The sequence below is a fragment of the Meleagris gallopavo genome, chromosome 5 (genome assembly GCF_000146605.3).
Source record: "Meleagris gallopavo isolate NT-WF06-2002-E0010 breed Aviagen turkey brand Nicholas breeding stock chromosome 5, Turkey_5.1, whole genome shotgun sequence".
NCBI classification, from domain to species: Eukaryota; Metazoa; Chordata; class Aves; order Galliformes; family Phasianidae; genus Meleagris; species Meleagris gallopavo.
The window spans coordinates 55,299,769-55,320,525 of record NC_015015.2 but is presented as its reverse complement, the minus strand read 5'-3'; the positions used below and the strand labels follow the sequence as shown (position 1 = coordinate 55,320,525).

Below are 20,757 nucleotides of genomic sequence, written 5' to 3'. Positions count from 1 at the left end.
GGTGGTTCTTGAACACCTCCAGGATGGTGACTCTACCACTTCCCTTGCATGCAGCTATTGCAAACCCTCCAAGGAGGGCTCCTGTACAGCTTCCATGTGCTGCCTAGGCTCACCTTTAAGAGCCCATACTTGGCACAAGCTTCCAAGCCTGTTGGCTTGAAGGACTGGCCCAAGTAATTGCTCCTCTCCCACTTCTACTCTGAATGCTGTTGAGATCAGTCGTGACCAGACTTGCTTGCTGATTGACACATGAAGTGGTTAGCTTGCTTCAGGCCACTTCTTAGCAAGTAAGTGTTCGCAGTACAGCTGGCACATATTTCTGTTAGTTTTCTTGGTTTAGAACCATACTCTAATGGTTTCTTCTCCACGTGGCTGCTTATTTATATATAGTATGTGAAGATTAGTTTTTCTGCTGCTGTGAGAACTGTTCCAGCTAATATTTCTCCCTTTTTAGTATCAGTTTGTATTTTAACCCTTTTCTCTTTTTTTCTAAAATTCCTCTGCAGGTTGAGAGGGGAAGAAGAACAAATGAGTAAGTTGAAAGCTGTATTGGAGGAAAAAGAGAGAGAAATTGCAAGCCAAGTTAAACAGCTGCAGGTAAAGTTTCAATAGAAGTGCCTTATGTTGCAAGGGGTAGAGCATATATTGTGTAATTCTATATATGCATACAAATGTTGTCTTTTTCCTTTAAATAGGCTATGCAAAATGAAAATGAATCTTTCAAAATTCAAATTCAAGAATTAAAGCAGGAGAACTGCAAGCAGGTACAGCTCTCAATTGCATTGTTACTGAGCAAAGTTAAAGGGGGTTGCTGTAGCCTACGTGGATGTATGGAAAACCAAGAGTTACATTAACCATGCAAATCCAGGGACAACTTCAGAGTTGAATTGCACTAAGCCAACTTCTCTTGCAGTTGCATATCTGTTCCTGCTTCCCTTTATTCTGTGGGTTTGCAGCCTTGTGCTCTTTCTTATGTCTCCTGTGTTCTTGTCTAGCTTTCCACCCCTATCTTTACCTGCTGTGGCACAGCTAGGGTGCTTCTGGCTCAAGTAGGCTGGGCAGGAATCCTTTGAAGGCCAGGAGTGCTGCTGATGAATGTTGCAGCAAAGCCTGATTAATGAGGCACGTCATGCTTGCTGCATCACTCCTTGCTGCTGATCTGTTCCTAATGAGTTTCTGATCTGTTTGTAGGCGTCTTTGGCTGTCCAAAGTGAGGAGCTCCTGCAAGTGTGAGTACTGCCAGAGGTTGTAGATAAGTGCTTCATTTCAGTTACTGCTTGGAGGCTTTAAAAGACGAAATAAACGCCAAATGTGCAGTAGCTGCTTGTGAGAATAGGCCAGTTCAAAACAAAACCCAAAAAAATCAATAACACGCAACTTCAGTATCTCATAAAACTTGAGCACAGAGACTCAGCCGATGCTAATAATTCTTATTTTGGATCTTCTGCAGCAGTGCTTGCAGTATATGATTTGGCCACAAGTAAGCAAACCACGATTGACTTAATTTTAGGTGCATGCCAACTTGGCTGCATGTCTGAAAAGTTAAATGGTGGTGTTTCAAGTAAAACAACAAGCTTTTTTTTCCTTAAGCCTTCAGCCATATGTAGGGTTCTTGTTCATATTGTGAAATTGTTTGGTAGAGATTGCTTTCCAGGCAAGGTCTTGGGGGTAGGAGGATTCTGTAACATTGAGATGACTAAAGAACTATGAGAAAGCTAATGCCGTGCCAGCTTATGCTGTGCAACACAAATTGCCACTGTCATGCATTCTTTGCTGGCTGAAATATTTTCTTTTAAATGATGTAAATTGTGGACTAGGTGCTCAGAGAGGAGTGCTCTCATCCAGCAGACAGTGCCTGTTTTGTGGTACTGTGCTAGCGTGGGCTGGCTGAGTTATCCTCAACAAACGTGTTGCCTTTCCGTGGCCTTGATAAATGTGTGCAGATACTTGTTGTAAGCAAACAGCAGGTTTACAATGGGCTGTGCTCTGGCAGCCCACAGTTCATAGAGCTGTTGGAAGTGAGTGGGATTGCCAAGTGGCAAGAGCAGTTTTTCAAAGAGGGTGCATTGCTAGGAGAGAAGAAAGTGAGCATATGTAATAGGGCAGCACTGCTTCAATGAAGGTTTTCTAAATGTCTCCTGACTTGTTTATGACTCTTTTTTGCTCATTCAGGGTTGCAGGGAAAGAGAAGGAAATTGCCAGTCTCCAAAATGAGCTCGCCTGCCAGAGAAATGCTTTTGAGCAACAGAGGAAAAAGAATAACGTAAGGAAACTTTTCCCCCTCCACATTCGAACAGCAGCCTTCCCTGACTCCTGCATGCATGGCGTTCCTCAATTCCTAGGGCATTCTGCTAAGAGAATATTTCTGACACTTGTTTCCCATATTGTGTCCTCTGGACGTTCTTTTTTTCTTGGGTGTGAGTAAGGGATCCCTTATGTTTAGGCAGCTTTATGATTACTTGCTGAATTGATGAGAGGGAGGAGACATCCTGCAGCAGTTCTCAGCCTTGAGTTCAACCTTGTCAGCCCCGTTCAGAAGCACAGCCTTTCCCAAGGGGCTGGGGTGGGAGGATGAAAGGGCTGTGCTCTGACCGAACGTCCTGTGGGAACATGGGAGGAGATATTACCTTCAGACTCTCAGATCTGCCACTTCCCACTCCTGGGAGCTGCTAATCCTGATCCTGTGGGGGTGGTGAGGGCAGTCAGCCTCCCTTTGCATCAGCCCCTGGCAGCACCATGCAGGTTGTTTGCTGGTGGAAGTAAAGATTGCATCTTCCACTGTAGTTCTCTGAAGTACCTCCCTCAATACAATGACTTGTGAAGAGCAAGAGAATGGTGTCTTTAAATTATATGGAGGAAAGTTGTTAAAATACGGGATTTCTAGCTCACTTAATAGCCTATAAAACCTACTGAATGCTTACAATATGCCTCATTGCTTAAAAGTGAGACATGATAAGAATCATACATGAGTAAACACTAAGAATGTATTGCTTTTGAGCAAGCAGGATTGCGTAAAAGCTGAAATGAAGTAGGGGAAAGTGGTTGGGTCTCATCAGAAGACACATGAGTTAGAGAGGTAGAATGTGTGTGTGCTTTCTACTGACTCCAGGGAAGTTGCAAGTACCCTCTGTGGTGCAGGCAGAAATTTGGTTACTGATAAGAGTGGACCGTGACTGTAAGTCCCAGCTTGCCATGCTGCAGTTTTAGCCAGTTTTGTTTTCTGAGCCATGAAAGAGCTCTTAGGACAGACAGGCAGAGTGAGGAAGTGAGGAAATAAAGCCAATGTAAGCACATGCAAGGATTTGGATGCCTTTCTAAACCAGTCCTTTGCTGAAGCAGATTGCTCTGAGGGCTGGGGGAAAAAAAATAATTAAAAAACCCAAGTCCCAGGCACTGTGATCTCCTCCCCACAAGGCCCCATGTCCTTTTTGTATGAGCTCTCAGCCTTGCTGTGCCTTGTGGAGTACACGTTTGACGACCTCGCCAAGAAAGATGCAGCACTCCGAGCCCTGCCCACCTCTGGTGAAAGCCCAAAGCTTTTCAGGAGGGCACTGGTGAGCACCTCAGGTTTCCTTTGGGCTCGTGCTGTGAGCTGAGGCCCCTTGTCAGGCCTGGCTTAGTAGGTTTGTGCTGAGGCATTGGGATGGACGCCGTTAGATCTGGTTGCACGATTGGGAACATCAGTGTGTGCACCTCCATGTGTATTTGGGTCCATGCTGGGTTCTGCACTGCGACATGCCTAACACTCTGTTGTGTAATCTGTGGTTTGGTGTCTGTGTTCCTCACTACTTTTGGAAGCTTCCCTCTTTCTTCTTACAAGTGCAGTCAAAGTGTGGGGTTGCCAGCACTGCAGTGCTGTGCTCTGCAGTCCCGTAGGGTTGGGATCAGTTTTTGGATATGGGGCACATTGGGCAGAAATTGGCATTTTTTTCCCCATTTTCCTTCGAACTCTTGGGCCATGACACGTGTTTTTGCTAGCCTATGTCATCCTACCCAGCAAAATCATGCAGTAACCAGCATTTAAATGCAAATGGTGGAATGTAATGCAGAATATATCTCTGAAGTAAAAGTGGAAACGGTTTCAATATTGGCTGAACTGAAATGATTCTTTCTAAAAATGATTAGGACCTTCGGGAGAAAAACTGGAAAGCAATGGAGGCATTGGCATCAACTGAAAAATTGCTGCAGGACAAAGTGAACAAGACTGCCAAGGTTGTAATGTTAACTGCTAGAAACGATGCGTTAAGCCAGAAGCAGATCTGCAGCTGTTTTTTTATTTTTATTTTTATTTTTAAGTGGAATGGAGGCATTTAACTTTTACTGCAATTTAAGTATAGCCTGTTCTGAGTGATCATTCATACGCTCTCACCTCTGCTTCTTCCTGTCATCTTCAGGTTTCTTTTGTTTATTTTTCTCCTTAATTTGTGGGCATGCTGACTTGTGATTTGTTTGCATAATTGTTAGAGCTGTCGTGAATGGCTCGGTGAGGAGCTCCAGAACAAAACCAGGCTGGGCAGCGACCTGCTTTCATCTACGTGGCTTCTTCTGTGCTTCAATGCATTGGTTGGCCCCACGCAGAATTAGAACCAGATGATTATTTAAAAACCTGGGAACTTCTCAGGAAAACTGTGTCGCTGCAGCTGTGAATTTCCTCCTTGAAACTGTTTGAAGCTTGACAGAGCCTGTCAGAGGCAATCCTTAACCTGACACAGGGTCTGAATTGCCCTGGAATGAGCTTGCATTTGTTACGAGCCTGACTTGGTGCTAATTGTCACTGTGCAGAATTTAAAAAAAAAAAAAAGAAAAAAAAAAAGAAAAAAAGAAACAACAGCAGAAAGATGCATTCAAATAACCTGAAAAAACACAAAAGTCAGGTAGCCAGAAGCAGCTGAGCTCTGGTTCAGGGCTGCCAATCTGTGTCCCAGAGATGTCACTGCTCCTTTGCTCAGCCCTGTGCTCTAAGAACTTGTGTACCTGTTTTTGCTGTGTTTAATGCCTGCTTGCTTTCTCGTGCAGTCTGAAGCCTTCGTTAAGCAGCCACGTGACACTTCGGGGTGTTTTCTAAATTGCTGAGAACTAATGCACCCAGCACAACTTCACAACCTGTTGTGTCTGCTGTCTGTTTCTGTCGCTGGATCCCAACCTACTAATGCCACTGGTCTCTTGCAGCAGAGGAACTCAGAGCAGTAACAGTGATGTTAAAGGAGAAGAAAAATTAAATGCTAGCAAGAGACATTTACTGGAAGCTGCCTTTGTGCAGGGTTGGGCTTCAGCATTTAACCTTCAGTGAGAGCCTGATGAGGGGCGGTGTCTGGCTGAATAAACCCATCTGCCACAGGCACTGCAAGCAAACATCCCATGGCTGGGCACTTCTCATGGTAGATAAATTGAGAAGGAGCGATGGATCTGTGAAACCCCTTGACTCTGGGCTTTTTTGTTTGTTTGTTTTGAGTTTGCAAAGCAAAAAACCTGAAGGTTTTCACGCAGCTCTAATAATTATTTCCCGTTTCACCCAAATTGGGGAAGGAGGGTGTAAGGGTCCTCTTTTTATGTACATAAAAGTAATACTTAAATGATTCTGTGATTCTGTCTTCCGAGTTGAAAGGACCTTTAAGGATTATCTGGTCCAACCTCCCTGCAATCAGCAGGGAACACTCTTGCTTTCTTGGCCTGGTTCAAATGTGCATTAACACAAAGTTTACTTTTGACTTTAATGCTCTGTTTTTGATAAGATTATGTTAATTTACAGTCATTTCCACCCCCCTAAAATTGTTTGAAAAAAGTATGGTGTTTGTAAACCTTGATCAAACCTCTTGGTTTTGAGATCACTCAACTTGAGTGGAAGTGTTGGTGTGATCTATGGAACTGGTCGCTCAGCACAGTGTAGTTTGTGTTGTGTTGTGAACAAGTGAGTGGTGGTGTAAATACAGTGCCAACAGGTGAGGCTGGAGGAGACCTTTAAGAAAATAAAACTTCAAAAGCATAAACAAACGTGAAGGCCAAATTCTGAAGCAATTTACTGTCAATTTTTGAAGCTATTTACTGGCAATTCTAGAGACCACAGAGCCTTCCTCACTGAAAGCCACCTATCTGGGTTAAACAAGTTACTTTGTGTGTAGGAGAGGCTATTGCCACACTAGAGGAGCGTGTTGCCCTATTTCACATGAGCTCTTTTCTTGGTTTAGGAGAAGCAGCAGCACGTGGAAGCTGCCGAGGTGGAGACACGAGAACTGCTCCAGAAGCTGTTCCCCAATGTCTCTCTTCCTGCCGATATGGTAAGAGAATTGGGGCTCACTGTCCTGCTGGGAGCTGGGTTCCCACTGCACTGGTGGTCTGCACTGTGTCCCTGCAGTCTTTTCTCCCAAGGGTTCTCCAGTGGGAAGCGAGTGCTTTCTGCTTGTGAGGTGTGTGCTTGGTAGCAGCAGAGAGGCAAAGCTTGGCTACCTCGAGAACAGCATTAGTTTTTTTTATTTATCCTTTCTTTTTCCCTGACATCTCTTTCACCTGCCTGTGCTACCCCTATTTGAGTAATCTCAGTGTCCTGATGATGATCATTCATCGCAAGACTTAAGTCTTTAAAATGACTTTCTGTCATTTTATATGTTATAAAGGAACCTTCCTGCTGAGATCCCCAGAATTATGTGGCAAATGTCTGCTTTAACCATTCAAAGATCTAACAACAACGAAAAATTCTTTAGGTCTTGAAATATTTTTCGTAGAGCCCTGGCATTTGCAGGGAGACCTCTGTGACCCCACTGTATTTCAGTACTTGCAGACCCCCATGAGCTATGTCTGTCATAGCCCTATGCTCCTGGATTGCTGTCTGTTGACTCTGGGCTGCTTACAGTAGACTCAGAATGCTTTGAGTTGGAAGTGACCCTTAAAGGCTATCTGGTTCCACTCCCCTGCAGTGAACAGGACACCTACAGCTCCATTAGGTGCTCAGAGCCCATCCAGCCTGAGCTTGGATGTCTGCAAAAACAACAACAAAAAAACCTTTTTCCTTATATCCAATCTGAATCTCCCCTCAAATCTCAGTACTGGATGGATAACCAGTGTCAGGCTGTTGGTCAGTCTGTGGGAACTGGGGGACTGAAATGCTGCTTCATAATACTGCAGTTGAAGGACAGATATCCTTAAGATGACTTTACTGAGGTTACCTGTTGCTCTAACTGAATGCATTTCCCAACAGAGCCATAGCGAATGGATATGTGGATTTGAAAAGATGGCTAAAGAGTATTTGAGAGGGGCTTCAGGATCTGAAGATATCAAGGTAAGCACAAACAGCGGACAGTCCTTGTGCATGACATACTGTATTTTCTGGTACAAATCTTGCAGACTTCTGAAGTTCAAATTGGTAAACAGGCACTGAGAGAATTTTTTTAATGGCTATTGGTATTATGTATATTGGAAATACGGTTGCATCTTTGAAAAGGACCTTGCTGAGCTGTGAAAGCACTGATTGAAATTCCTGGTTCCTTTTTCAAGTAACTGGTTTGGTTTTGGGTGAGTAGGGTTACTGCAGTACCTTCTGTAAAGGTTGTGATTGTGTAGGTGAATGCTGTGCTTGCTATTGTAAATAGCTCTTTGCAAGGGTGGATAGTGAGAGGACAAAGGGGAATGGTTTTAAATTAAGACAGAGGTTTAGGTTGGATCTGAGGAGGAAGTTTTTCAGCCAGAGGGTGGTGAGGCACTGGAACAGGTTGCCCAAGGAGGCTGTGGATGCCCCATCCCTGCAGGCATTCAAGGCCAGGCTGGATGTGGCTCTGGGCAGCCTGGGCTGCTGGTTGGTGACCTGCACACAGCAGGGGGTTGGAACTGGATGAGCACTGTGCTCCTCTGCAACCCAGGCCATTCCGTGATTCCATAATTCAAGGATTCTGTTGGCATCCTTGCATGGGATAGAAAGTCAGACTGGCCAATATTGAATGCTATTTGAAGCAAGGTAGTTAGTAGAACTCAACGCTGAAATGTGACTTTGGTTGTTTTTCCTCTTTTGACAGGTTATGGAGCAGAAGTTGAAGGAGGCTGAGGAGTTGCACATACTGTTACAACTGGAGTGTGAGAAATACAAATCGGTTCTGGCGGAGACGGTAAGCGGGGTGCCTGCTTCTTGTATCCTGTGATGCTGCAAGCTGCCTTTCTTCTGCTGAAAACTTTCAAACCGTGCTCTTTCTAGGAGGGAATTTTACAGAGGCTGCAGAGGAGCGTGGAAGAGGAGGAAAGCAAGTGGAAGATAAAAGTTGAAGAATCACAGAAGGAACTCAAACAGGTACGTCTGAAGATCTGCTTTTTATACAATCAGGCAGCTTCTGCTTGAAGTAGCAGAGGGTGTTTGAGAGCTGCAGAGACTGTAGAACACCCCTAGCTGCATGGTTTGTTCTGTGCGTGACCAGGGATGAAAAAGGTGAAGTCTGCAAATAATGGAAGTGTATGTGTCCCATTAGAGTGCCCAGGAATGTACATTTCTTTATCGTGGCAGCTCAGACTGTGTTTCTGTTAGGTGCCTGTTGTTTTCCAAGTCCGTTTGTAAGCAGATGTAGATTCCTGGTGCTGAGGTTTGGGTATCATATAATGATAAGCAAGATGTTTTTGTTTTGCTTCTTTGAAGCATCTAATCCATTATGGCCAGCTAATTACACTTGAGATTGCCTCCAAAGCTTGCCTTTTTAGGAAAGCTCTGTTACTTCTTGCCACTCGTGCAAGCAAGCCTTTTATGTTTCTTTCCTTATCTAGAGTAAAAGTAGGTCAAACTGTGTTGTTTTTTTCCTTTGCAAGAAATTATTTCTGAAAAGTGTTCCTGTTTAGCAAAATTTGAGTGTGAGAGTATGAGCCTGAAGCATACATATAGATAATTTATAAACCTCTTGTTTGGGGGGCTTATAAAAGGCTGTCAGATCTTGAGCTGTAGATGTGCCACCATCTTCTGTGCTTATACAGACCTTAATAAGGCTAAATATGCTGGGTTTAGCTGTGTGTAGCTCATGAATGGAGACTGCTCTCCCTGTTAGGTGACTGGGAAAGGTATTTCTCTGACTAATGGACACTGGCTTAGTCCTTACACTCCAAATTTTTTGGGCATCTGGGCTGTAAATATGCATCACAACTTCTCATGCTGGGAGAAAGCAGAAGTGTTATAATAGAGGCTCAGTATGTTGAATTACTGGAGTGAACACCTGCTTTGATTCAGCCACTGATTTTCATCATCTCTAATATTTTTGAATGGTAAGCCTGTGTGTATGTGGAAAGTTTGTCTTCGACCAGCACAACTAAATGATGTGTTTCTCTCTGCAGATGCGCTCATCGGTCGCCTCTTTGGAGCACGAGGTAGAGAGGTTAAAAGAAGAGATCAAAGAAGTTGAAACTGTACGTGCAAGTGTTTTTCTCTTTGAAGCTTTTGGTTACTCAAAACATAATTTAATCCTTTGCTATAAATCTGAGTATCCTGGGATTTCTCTCCTGTAAGCAGTGTGCATCTTGTCTTGCAGCTAAGGCTGAACCTTTTGGCACATGCTTTTAAGAAGCAGAGGTGCGGAGTTCTAGAAACTGTTCTGATTTTACTTCAGTACTCATCCACTGGATTGAGTCTTTGGAAAGTGGGGCCCTTTTCTTGGGAGACCAAGCAGTTTGCCAACAAGCAGATATATCAAAATAGTCTTGGGTTTGATCCTTTTTTTTGTTTTATGATCTTTTTAGTTTTTTATCTTCTTGAAGTCTAACAGTTTAAAGCTAGGCAGTCACTGGATTTGAAATGCTCTCTAAATGTCATGGAGTAACTGATAGAAATTTGTAGCTAATAATAAATTAAGAAAATGATGCTGCAAGGAAGACATTGAAAACATTTGTTTTAACTCTGTTTTTCTGTTTCTAGCTTAAAAAAGAGAGAGAACATTTGGAAAGTGAACTAGAAAAGGCAGAAATAGAGCGATCTACTTATGTTTCAGAAGTCAGAGAGGTAAACATGATTGACTAAGCTGTCCTTTTTCCTTTGTGTGGTTACCACTTGGCTGGCAAACTAATCTAATGCTTAGCCCCTATGGCTGAGGAATTTGTATGCTTGTGACCTTAGGGTAGAGCGGCACACTAATAATGAGCAGAAGAAAAGTGGGCATCCTAAGGAGACAAATCCTAAAACTCTAAACTTCATTTCAGCTCAAAGATCTGTTGACTGAATTGCAGAAAAAACTTGATGATTCATATTCTGAAGCAGTAAGACAGAATGAAGAGTTAAATTTGGTAAGAAGCTTGTTCTCTGCTGGGCACAAAGTAGGCTCCCAGCATTACTTATGAAGCAGAGACTTTATTCCAAGTCCTGTCTGTTCTGCTAACCTCTTCAGCTTGATATTTTTGTCCATTTCGGTCATTTGTGTAGTCTGACTTCTACAATTTGTCTCTTTCTCTGCTCCTAACAACAGCATGTCTGGTTCTTAAGACTTTCCAAAGTCTTTACGACTTTGATAACCGAGCCTTCTTGAGAGTCAATGCTTTAGAGTGTAGACATATGCAGATATAACATCCTTGGAGCAACAGACGTGCTCTCATCGCTTCAATTTGAGGAATATTCTCTGGTTGTTTTTTTCCCCCCAAAGCTTTTGAGGATGCACCTGTGATACCCATGCTCTGACTGGGCAGAGGCTTTTCCATCCTTCTATGTACATACACAGATGGATCCAAAGCAATGTTGAATTAATTCTGAGTATCCAGCCATTCTGCAGCTGGTGTTTTGATGTGGCTGAATAACTCTTCTGGCTTGTGGCGTACACCACGTGCAGCATGCTTGGCTAGAAGCACTATCCAGCCAATAATGCTCCTGTTGCAGGTTTTCTCAAGAAGCAGTTGGATTACCCGAGGCCAGACCTATAGACCCATAGATGCATGGTTCTCCAATCTGAGTCCTTTCATTTGTTTCAGTGTCTTTTTTTTTTCCTTCCCGTGCTTGTGTTTGAACAACGCTTTCTTTGTGCTTTTGAGCCAGGATCAAGAGAAGGTTGTTTCTGCCACTGTGTCTTCGGTGGGTTTTGGAGTAGTTGATAACCTGTTATAGAAGCATATTGTAGAATGGCTGAGGTTGGAAGAGACCTTAAAGATCATTGAGCCCCACCCCCTGCTGTGGGCTGGGTGTCCCCCATCAGATCAGGTTGCCCAGGGCTCCATCCGTGGCCTTGGACACCTCCACAAATGTGGCTAAAATAGTCAATTTAAGAAAAAAAAACTAAAAAAAAAATACACAAACTACTTTAAGTAGAATTGCATGCTTGGCAAGTCTAGTACAGCACTCATTAGCATCCTTCCTCAGCAACCAAAGCCTCCTGTTTTGAAAGCAGGGGAAATGGGAATTGAATGCATATCTTAAAGTTAATCAGCAAACGCCAACCTCTTGAATATAAGAGGCAACAATCTATTATGTGCTGCAACAACAGAAGCTTAAAAAGCTGAGCTCCCTGCTAGGGCAGCTTGACTTGGCAGTGTGATGATGCTGTGCTATTTGGAGGAGGTAGTAAACAAGTGCCTGTGTGCAAATGGCTCAAGAGCAACCTCCAGTGCATAGGAGAGTTTTTTTTTTTTTTTTCCCCCTCTTTATTTTGTTTCTGGCAGTGGGCAGGAGGCTAAGGAATAGGAAATGATGGGATTTTGTAATGTTTTCCATTTATTTGAGGGTTGAGCATGGAGAGAAGCAGGCACCACTGCAGAGTGCTTCCCCAAAATGTAGAAACCAGCATCCACTGGTACACGTGCTCCAAAGGGGGAAGCCTTCTGTGCATGAGATAAATGTGTGTTGCAGAGGTTTGGAACGAGGGAGAATCTGGCTCTCTGTGTAGCCCATTGTTCAATGCTTTAATCCCTGCTGGCTGCCAAGAAGATTGACAGCAGGAATAGTGGACGGTAGTGCAGTGCACTTCAGAGTCACAAATCCTACAAAATTGCCACTCAAGCTTCTTATTAGTTTTCTTATTTGAGGCTCCAGTCTTAAGTGCTGTGGCTGGTTCTGTGTGCTGATTGAAGAGCAATTGAAATATTCTTTAAAAAAAAAAAAAAAAGTTTATTTCCTTTCTCTGGAAGGCTGTGTTTTAAGGGCAGGCAGTGCAAAGTATTCATCCCTCTTGATGGAAATAGTTTCACTTTTTGGACTGAATCTAAACACAATCGACAACTTAATATACCCCTGCCAGTGATTCATTCCCTGATCTGACATTAGCAGACTGATTAAGTCAACAGAATTGTAACAAGTGGTGCTTTATTAAAATGACAAGCAGAGGGTTTTCTAATTTATTCAGCAGTGAAGTGACAGTTTAGCATGAATTAGGAAGATGACAGTCTACATTTTGGGGTATTTGTATGAATTGAGTTGAAGCTGGGACTGGCTTGTGATAGGAGTGCTAGATATTGCTAATGGTCCTATTGGCAGTGTAGCCGAGATCACTTGTAGTTAATCTGATTCCAACTGTATCTTTTCTTCTGTAGTTTCCATTCCTGACACTTATCTTTACAGATGGACTCTCTCTTCTTTGACTGTCTTTGTAAACCTCGCCATATTACGTGTTCACTAACCCAATGTGTGCAGTAATCGTTAGCAGTCTTACTCCTGTTGCAGTGTGCACTAGGGCAAGCTAGGGGAAAGACGAATTGCATCTGTTTATACGTGGGGGAAACTGATTTCCTTTGTTACTGTTTTGCAGCTGAAAACGAAGTTAAGTGAAACACTGTCGAAACTCAAAGTTGATCAAAACGAGAGGCAGAAGGTAGCTGGTGACTTGCCTAAGGTAAGCAGAGACCCTTAACAGTTACAGGTGTAAATACTGCTGAAGCCCTTTCAATCTGTAGTTTTACAGTGCTGGAAAAATGTGGTGTTTCCAGCTGCCTGCCTGCTGGGGTGTTACTGCACTCACTGCTTTCCCAGGTATAAGAGCTTGTGCATGATACCTGTGGGTCTTTTGAAATGATAAAAATGTAATAAGCAGCTTTGTTTCATTACCTGACTTGAAAGTGTCTCTTGTCCATGATAATTTTATACCAACAGGTGATTTGAGGCTGACAAATAATTCTTTATTAGGCTGGGTTTCTTAAAATAAAACCCCATCTCACAGCCCTACACCCACATCACAGCCTGAAGCTTTTAAATCCAGGCTCAAATGGTGATGGTTACAAGTTGGCTCACAAGCCATCTTGCCCATTTGCACTTGGTTACAAATTGGCTGTAGCCCAGGACACTGCAAATCTTTCAAGTTAGCTCAACACAAGCTCAGTGAGACGAGCAGGTGGGTTACCTCTGCTTTTCTGCGTTGGTTGCTCTTGCAAGATGGATTGGAGTGGAATATCTTTAAGCATGTGAGGTCTCAGTTTCTCTGTCACCCCTGGGAGGAACCTCTCATGGGAGAACTGATAAATGGAGAGAGACAAGAATAGCCTGTGGAGTCGCTGAGGCCAGGCTCTGGGCTCTACAACCCTTTGTTCCTTCTGTGATGCTGTCTTCTCAGCCACAAGTACAAGATGAAACTGGGAAGGAATGCAGAAGCTAGAAGCTAGAAGGTTGCTAGTGCTCTGGGGTTAATAGCAGTTCTTCCAGGCATCTTCAACAGCTGTCCTGCCTCTTGAGGTACCCTAAGACCTGTCAGTGATGGGCCACTGGGTTTGACAGAGTCACTAAAGCACTGCCAGGAGGTGAGAAGACGAAGATCTGCTATGATAAAGTGTTTAAAACACTTTGCTTGGGACAGTTACACTGGATGTGTACGCATGAAGGGAGCTCTACTGATGCCTGTGGTTTGTGGCATGCTCAGTATAAATACAGATCAGCAGTCAGGCTTCTGGAGACCTGCCTGTGCAGCTACTCTCACATGAAACGAAAAAAAAAACCCATGCAATTTTTTACTATAGTAACTTGATGTAAGACTATTAGAGTTTCCCCCATAGAATTGCTTTAAAATGCAGGCAAGCTGACACGCGACGTACTGATTGTAAGGAGACATGTCAATCTTGGCAAATGTATTGGTCCCCTGAGCAAATCTGGCATAAAACACATTTCCTGCTGAACAATGATTTCCTGTGTCTCTAATGCTGCTCCTGTAGAGATGGGGGGGGGGGAGGTGTTCAGTTCTCAGCCTTTGCTAATTGTTGCCTCCTCTGTTTTGTTTTGTGTTTTCCCACCCTGCAGGCCCAGGAGTCCTTGGCATCTCTTGAGAGAGAAATTGGAAAAGTTGTTGGGGATGCCAATGTTATTGAAAACAGCGACGTTCGCACAGAGTCGGTGAGTGTTTCTCTTGAGACCACTGTGCTCAGAGCAGCACAAATCTCATGCACAGTATCAACTTTGGGAAGTTAGGTGCAGCTTAGGCATGATTTTGATGGGGGAAATTAAGGCTTGATGAAACTTCCTGTCTTGCAGCTTGTCACAGTAGCCTCACAGAGCTGTATTCAAGGGATACCGATATCTTTCTCTCTAAGCATTAGGTGTTTCACTGTCATCTGGGTTATGACCTCATTCCTGTGGGTCAAATTTGCAAGAAGGAAGGGGAAAGATTCTGGATGTGAGATCTGGGCTTCCAGGGGCTGTTGGTTTGAGCAGAAGTGGGAAGAGAAAAGTTAAGAGAAGATCCCCAAACTTGTCCCTTCAAGAAGAGACGCTATAAATAAATCTGCTGATTATTAAGTAAGCTTAAAATATTGACAGTTGGGTTGGCATAAGTAATACCAAAGGAAGAGGGTAGTCTTGAGTGTCCTGGGAAAATCTCTTGCCAGAACCTTGAGCCTTTTGGTTCTCTGCAGCTGTGGGCAGGAGCCTGCCATTAGTCACAGGTAAGTGCTTAAATGCAAGTCCAGCTGGCCCATGCTCCTGGGAATTTGTGCTGATCTTGGTGTGGTCCTGCAGCAAGGTCATGCTGGTCCTTGTCAGTAAGCAACCAACTCAAGTGCTGCTTTGTGCTGTGAGTATAGAACTATGCAGACTGTCGGTGTTTTTAGGTCCTCTGGTGATTGGATTGCAGTTGCAAGATCTGGAATTGAAGGGCTCTGAAGTGGCTTTTTCTCATGTTGATGGGTAATTGCCTGAGCCTGTGGGTTACTGTTTGTATGGAAGATTGCTGAACTGTTTCTGCAGCTGGTACTCTCAGAGAGCTGGCCCTCACCACTAGCACAGGTGCCTGAGTCCTGGTGTCATAACAGGGCTTTCCCATTTCTGGAAACAAAAGCATTCTCATCAGCTTCAAAATGGCTTCAGAAGAGCTTTCCAGTAGGCAGCTGGGATGGGTAAAGCAGATGTCTTCCCAGCATGTTTTACACAGCTAAAGGGTGTCAGTGAAGCTCATTACCCATTTTCATCTGATGGATAGAGTGGTAGGAAATGCTGCCATTTGAGGAGGAGAGGAGCACTTGCTGGTAGGACGAGCAATTTGTGTATCGACTCCTTTTAGCCACTAAAAATATGTGGCTTCATCAGCTGAGACAGGAAGCTAGGAGTCCTCTAAGGAGTACAGTATTAAAGCTTTTGTAGTCATTAGCAGGAAAGAGATGGCTTTTTTCAGAGTGATCGTTCATGGATGCTGATCGACCCACGTGCTGTGGGCTTCCTACCTCAGGGCCAGAGCTGCAGCTGGGCTTGGGAAACCACTGATGTCCCAACCCTGTGAGCTGCTTTCCTGGAAGGGATGTTGGGTCTGCTGAGCCCTGTCCTGTGCTGACAGCAGAAGGCCAGATGGTGACAATTGGGTGTTCCATGTCCCTGTCTGCAGCAGGATGGAACAGAGCAGCCCTCTTTAAGTCAGTGACAGACTGCTTGTTTTCTGCCATGCCGTTCTGACCTTCCTTTGGGCTTGATGCCAGGGGTTGCCCAATTTGCTGAGAAGGCAAGTGCAGGGTTTGGGGCAGGGCTAACAATACAAGCTGACCACCAGAGGAATCTGTTATCCTGCCTATGGCCTCCTGTTTGCAGAGCTCAGAGTCAGGCATGCCATGGTGCTGTCAGCCGTGGCATCTCATGGCTGGTAATGCTGGCCAGGTGTCAGTAGATGTTCCCTGCTGTGGCCAAACCCTGTTTGTTTGGGCTCTCATCACTTCAGCCTTGCAGAACCCCTCTGCTTTATGTATTGCTCCACTGTGGCTGTGTGGGAGCAGTGTGGGGCCCTATCCAGTTTTCCCGTAGAATATCTGTTGCTTTATTCCTAAGAGTGTGGAAAAACAGTCCTAAGGAACCTGTAATCAAGCCTTCATTAGTTTAAAAAAAAAAAAAATAGTTAATTGTCTAAACACTGCTGTAAACAGGTAGCCATTGGCAGAGGCTGAAATTAGAACGTTATCTCCTTCCTTATGCCTTTTTTGCTGCTGTTTTTTCTTTTTTCAGAACAAAAAAACAAAGCTGTCTCCCCAGAAGCCTCAAACCCCAGCTTAAAATAGCTGTTAGATTAAAAAAAGAAAGTCTTCCAGCCACTTCCACCTAGCAACAGGGACTTTTTATTTTTTGTTAAGAAGGACCTGAAAACATATGCTTGCAAATGAGCATATTTGTTCCTTCTGGGTACTGGAACCAACCCACAAAATTGAGAAATGCTGCTTGCACAAACCCTCAAACACATTCTGTGTGTTTTCGTTAGACTCCTTTTCTTTCTATTTAAAAATAGACCATTTGGGCTTTCTAATTAGCTTGCTTCCTTGTCACTTATGGGACTAGATGATGACTAAAGGCTGCCTTTTAGTATGCTTTAAGGAAGTCGTTTATATTCAGCAGCTCTCTTAGGCAGTAAACTTATTTTGAGGATTATATGCAGTCTAATGGGCTTTCTTCCCTGAATCTGTGTGAAACACTCCATCCTTGAAAACTGAGAATGCCATACGTGTGGAGCACAGCAGGGATGAATCTGTCAGCTCAGTGCCTGTCAGATGGAACACCTGATTGGGGACGTACCCAGGAGGGCATAGAATCATTAAGGTTCAAAGAGGCTCCAATAGCCATCCCTCTGCCTCTCTACTTCCCCACATCCCAAAAGTGTTCTCCCTCAAGCCCCAGAACTATGGGGCCAGGGTGCAGCAGCAGCCCCATAATGCAGCTGTGGGCTAACAGAAGCTGCTGTGTGCCTGTGTTGAGCCCAAGCCCGTTGAGGACTGGTCAGGATTTGACTCTGAAAGCTGAGGATATGTCTACAATTCATTGGTAAGCAAGGCTGGGCTGGATGGGGGCCCTGGGCAGCTTGATCTGATGGAGGGCAACAGCCCATGGTGGGGCTGTGGAGGAGGGGGGGTGCTTTAGCTTCTCTTCTGACCCCAAAATTGTGATTCTACGATTAGTAAAGCCACAAAATAGAAGGGAGGAAGAGACAAATATAGGTGAGAAGAGCACTTCCTTGAGGTGTGAGGGCTGGGGGGGAAACGAAGGGCTCCTCCATTGCTTCTGCTTGTGGTGGTTCCTACACTAACGTGTGTGCATTCCCAGTGCTGTTGGTCAGTGCCGTGGTCTATTCATTAGCTGATATGCTAATTGCACTCGCCTCTCCACTTTAATCAATCCTTAGGAGATTGCTGTGTGAATTCTCACCCTTGACGGAGCTGCTTTTCTACTTCAGTAAGGGTAAAATGGGTTAAAGCTACTGTACAACCGATTGCCGATGGTTTTTAGAGTAGAAAAATGTTTACCAGTTGCACGCAAGCGAAGAGCTCTGCAAAATATTGCTTTGTTCTCTTGCCTGAGCCCAGAGTAGTTTCTGTAATGGTGCAGGTGGTTGAGTTTGATTTACTGCCCTCTCTGCGTTACAGCAAGTCTAGCCGCGTTGCGAGCCAAATGGGAGCTGGGAAAGTGGCCCTCTCTGAACTTGCTCTAATTTCCCTTAAACCCCAGGGAGAGATTTGCAGCAGCATTATGCATCAGTCTCGTTCTGTTAGGAGAGCTGCTTTCAGCTGGAGTGCAGTTGGCTGATGCTGAGCGCTCGCAGACGCTCCCGTGTTCGTGTTGGGGATTGGGTGCTGCTGTAGCGCTGGCACCGAGGCAGGTTTGCTTATTTTTAGCTGATGAATGGCAAGGGGAAGCTCTCCTGCAGGTCTGTCTGCACGTCTGTCTTGGGAGCTGAACGAGGAGCGTTCTGATGCGGAGCTCTTTGTGCCTCTCTGAAGGAGGCAATCAATAAAGGTCATCAAACAGGGATTATATCGTCGTTAGCGCAGCACGCCTGACCTGGGGAGAAGGGCAGGCAGGAGGGGAAGAGTCCGCTTTGGAGCTGCAGGGCTTCCCTATTAATATGAAGCTGTTTTTTAAAAAAGGGGAGAAAAAAGTGAGCTGGGTGTTTCCATTGCAGGGCAGCTGTGTCACCGTGTGCCCAGCAGCGCTGGTGCAGGGGATTGAAGGGTTGGATGTCCAGCCAGATATCCCCAAAAGATTTCTCTGGGTTGCTGGCTGGAGCTCAGTTACTCAGTAGTGCTGAGGACATGATCCCACAGAGGGCAGCAGACCAGAAAATGAAAGGCTTCAGTGGCTTTTAGGCTTTGAGTTCCTTGAAAAAAGACACGGGACGAAAAACCACAACCTGGGGACGCCATTCAGCCATCTCTTCTGCTGACCTCAGCTCGTGGTGCACTGAAATCACCAACGGCTCCAAGCCACCGTCCCTCTCCCACCCATCAGACAAGTATTTGGTGGTCCTGCAGCCTCGTTCCTCCAGCAGCAGGCTCAGAAACCATCCTACAGAATGACACATGCGCTCTGTGGTTTGTAGCGAGGCTTGCAGGGCCGTGGCAGTGGCTTGGCACTGCTGACTGGGTCTGGCTTAGCTGCAGTTGTAGCAGCACAGCTCCTGGAAGCAGGGAGCACGTGTGATCCTTCTGGAGCCAGAGGGCAGCGATGCTGTGTGCAGGTGATTCCTTGGAATGGGAAATGGCTTCTTGACTTTGAACAGTGTTCCCTTTAAATGTGGCTGTAACCCTCTGACTTACAGAAATCGTTCCCATCTGTGCGAGGAGCAGTAATTTTATACAGATGAGCTAATTCTAGACTTTCTTGGTAATTAGATTGTAAATGAGTTTTTAATGATTTTTTTTTTTCTTCTTCCAGGAATTGACTGATAAAAAACTAAATGTGGCGGTGAATCTTAACCAGGATGTAGGTCATCTCAAGAAGCTGCTCGTGTCAGTAAGCCAAATGCTGTCAAAGGGACGAGAACATTACCAGCTAGTAGGTGGGTGTGCAGGGCTGGGGTGCTGCCCTGTGATGGTGTGGGACTTGGTTTGGGTCTGACGAGGCAGGTATTACAACCTGAAGCTTCCTATCTGGATGCATTCAAGGCCAGGCTGGATGTGACTGGGCAGTCTGGGCTGCTGGTTGGCGACCTGCACATAGCAGGGGGTTGGAACTGGATGAGCACTGTGCTCCTTTGCAACCCAGGCCATTCTGTGATTCTATGATCTGTCTTCCTGTGCTCTCAGACATAAGTTGAGTTTTGGGTGGCCCTGTGTGAAGCCAGGAGTTGGACTTGATCCTTATGGATCCCTTCCAACTTGAGATACTCTACAATCTGCACTGCTTTAAAAGCAGAGTTGGTAGGCACCAGGTTTCTTCCTTTCTGGGGCCAGATTTCACTCAACAGGGACTGACCTTGCATCCGTGACCCTCTCAGTTCAGGCACACAACTCTTTATCCCGTGCAAAGTTTTGTTCTCACAGTGCCTGTGCCTTGTTTCCTTCTTCCCTGTTACAGGAGCCAAGTGTCTGTACTTGTAAGCTCTGATTGCTTTGGGATTGGGCTGTAATGTAACCCCCTGGGCTTCCCTGAGTTAGCAGTAGTGTGCTGTGGTCACAGGGATATGAACACCTAAAGCATCAGCCTGGCATGAACTCTTGATCCACTTACATACACACCAACAGGGCTTTCAGGGCTTTTATTTTAATATTCTGCCAGCTTTGAGACCTGGGCTTTGGTGGTTGACTGCATCATGCTGCTGAAGTTCTGAAATGGCCCAAAGTTAGCCAAGGGTTGGCAGAGTTCATCCCAGGGGCCAGCAATAGGGCACTCACAGTGGGTGAGGCCAACTTGTCAGGAACTGCTGGATTCACGTGATGTTGTGTCTTTCTCTTGCAGAATGAAGTCCGAGGAATCACTGATCTGAGGATAGCAGAAGGCATTGTATTATATTTTGCCAAATTAAAGCCTTATTTATGTTTTCACCCTTTCTACTTCGTCAGAGACACTGAACAGCGTTTTGTCTTTTCTAATCCTTGTTAGACTACTGATTTAAAGAAAAAAACCCGACTCTGTAGACACCTCCAGAGTTTAGTTTTATAATAACAAGAAAACCTGTTTGGATAATTAGACCTTTACATTCCTGGAGAGACAGTAAACACGTAATCTTTTGTCTTCTTTTGCTCAGTAAAACTTGTTCAGAGAACTCCAATGTGGCAAAGTCACCAATGGGATATAACATTTTAATACTGATGTTGTACACTGTTTTACTTAAATACATTTTTGGGATTAGCTGCCTCTGACTTCAACCTCAAGTAAACACTCCTTTTTTTTTTGTTTTTTTTTGTTGCTAATGTAATCAGTTTTTGTAATGGTGTCAGCAAATAAAGGGATGCTATTATTTGTGGCGTTTCTCTTCTTGGTGTTGGACTCGCTGGGCTCAGGTGAGATTGCCACCTCTGTTTGGAGACCTTCCTTCCAGGTGGGGGGTCTGCTCAGGTGGGACAGGGATTCCTCTGGGTGTGTGGGAGCTCAGGTGCCCTTCTTTTCTGGGATGGTTCAGTCTGGAGAAGAGGAGGTTCAGGGGAGATCTTACTGCTATCTAC

General features: G+C 44.8%; 1 protein-coding gene across 6 annotated transcripts in view; it reads left to right on the top strand.

Annotated features, from left to right (window-relative positions):
- The window catches only part of KTN1 (kinectin 1), a 58,819-nt gene extending 38,267 nt beyond the window's left edge, over nt 1-20,552 (top strand). For 2 of the 6 annotated variants that reach the window (XM_010712105.3, XM_010712104.3), the window contains 16 exons: nt 507-597; nt 696-764; nt 1,192-1,229; nt 2,173-2,263; nt 4,126-4,212; nt 6,186-6,275; nt 7,193-7,273; nt 8,004-8,093; nt 8,180-8,272; nt 9,295-9,366; nt 9,872-9,955; nt 10,153-10,236; nt 12,678-12,761; nt 14,153-14,245; nt 19,028-19,151; nt 20,051-20,552. In XM_010712105.3, the coding sequence (XP_010710407.1) occupies nt 507-597; nt 696-764; nt 1,192-1,229; nt 2,173-2,263; nt 4,126-4,212; nt 6,186-6,275; nt 7,193-7,273; nt 8,004-8,093; nt 8,180-8,272; nt 9,295-9,366; nt 9,872-9,955; nt 10,153-10,236; nt 12,678-12,761; nt 14,153-14,245; nt 19,028-19,151; nt 20,051-20,055 (1,276 nt within the window). In that variant the 3' untranslated portion in view covers nt 20,056-20,552. The remainder of the gene's footprint in view (nt 1-506; nt 598-695; nt 765-1,191; nt 1,230-2,172; nt 2,264-4,125; nt 4,213-6,185; nt 6,276-7,192; nt 7,274-8,003; nt 8,094-8,179; nt 8,273-9,294; nt 9,367-9,871; nt 9,956-10,152; nt 10,237-12,677; nt 12,762-14,152; nt 14,246-19,027; nt 19,152-20,050) is intronic. The other 4 variants (XM_010712106.3, XM_010712110.2, XM_010712107.3 and 1 more) reach the window with 3 other exon arrangements.
- The last annotated feature ends 205 nt before the right edge of the window (nt 20,553-20,757 follow it).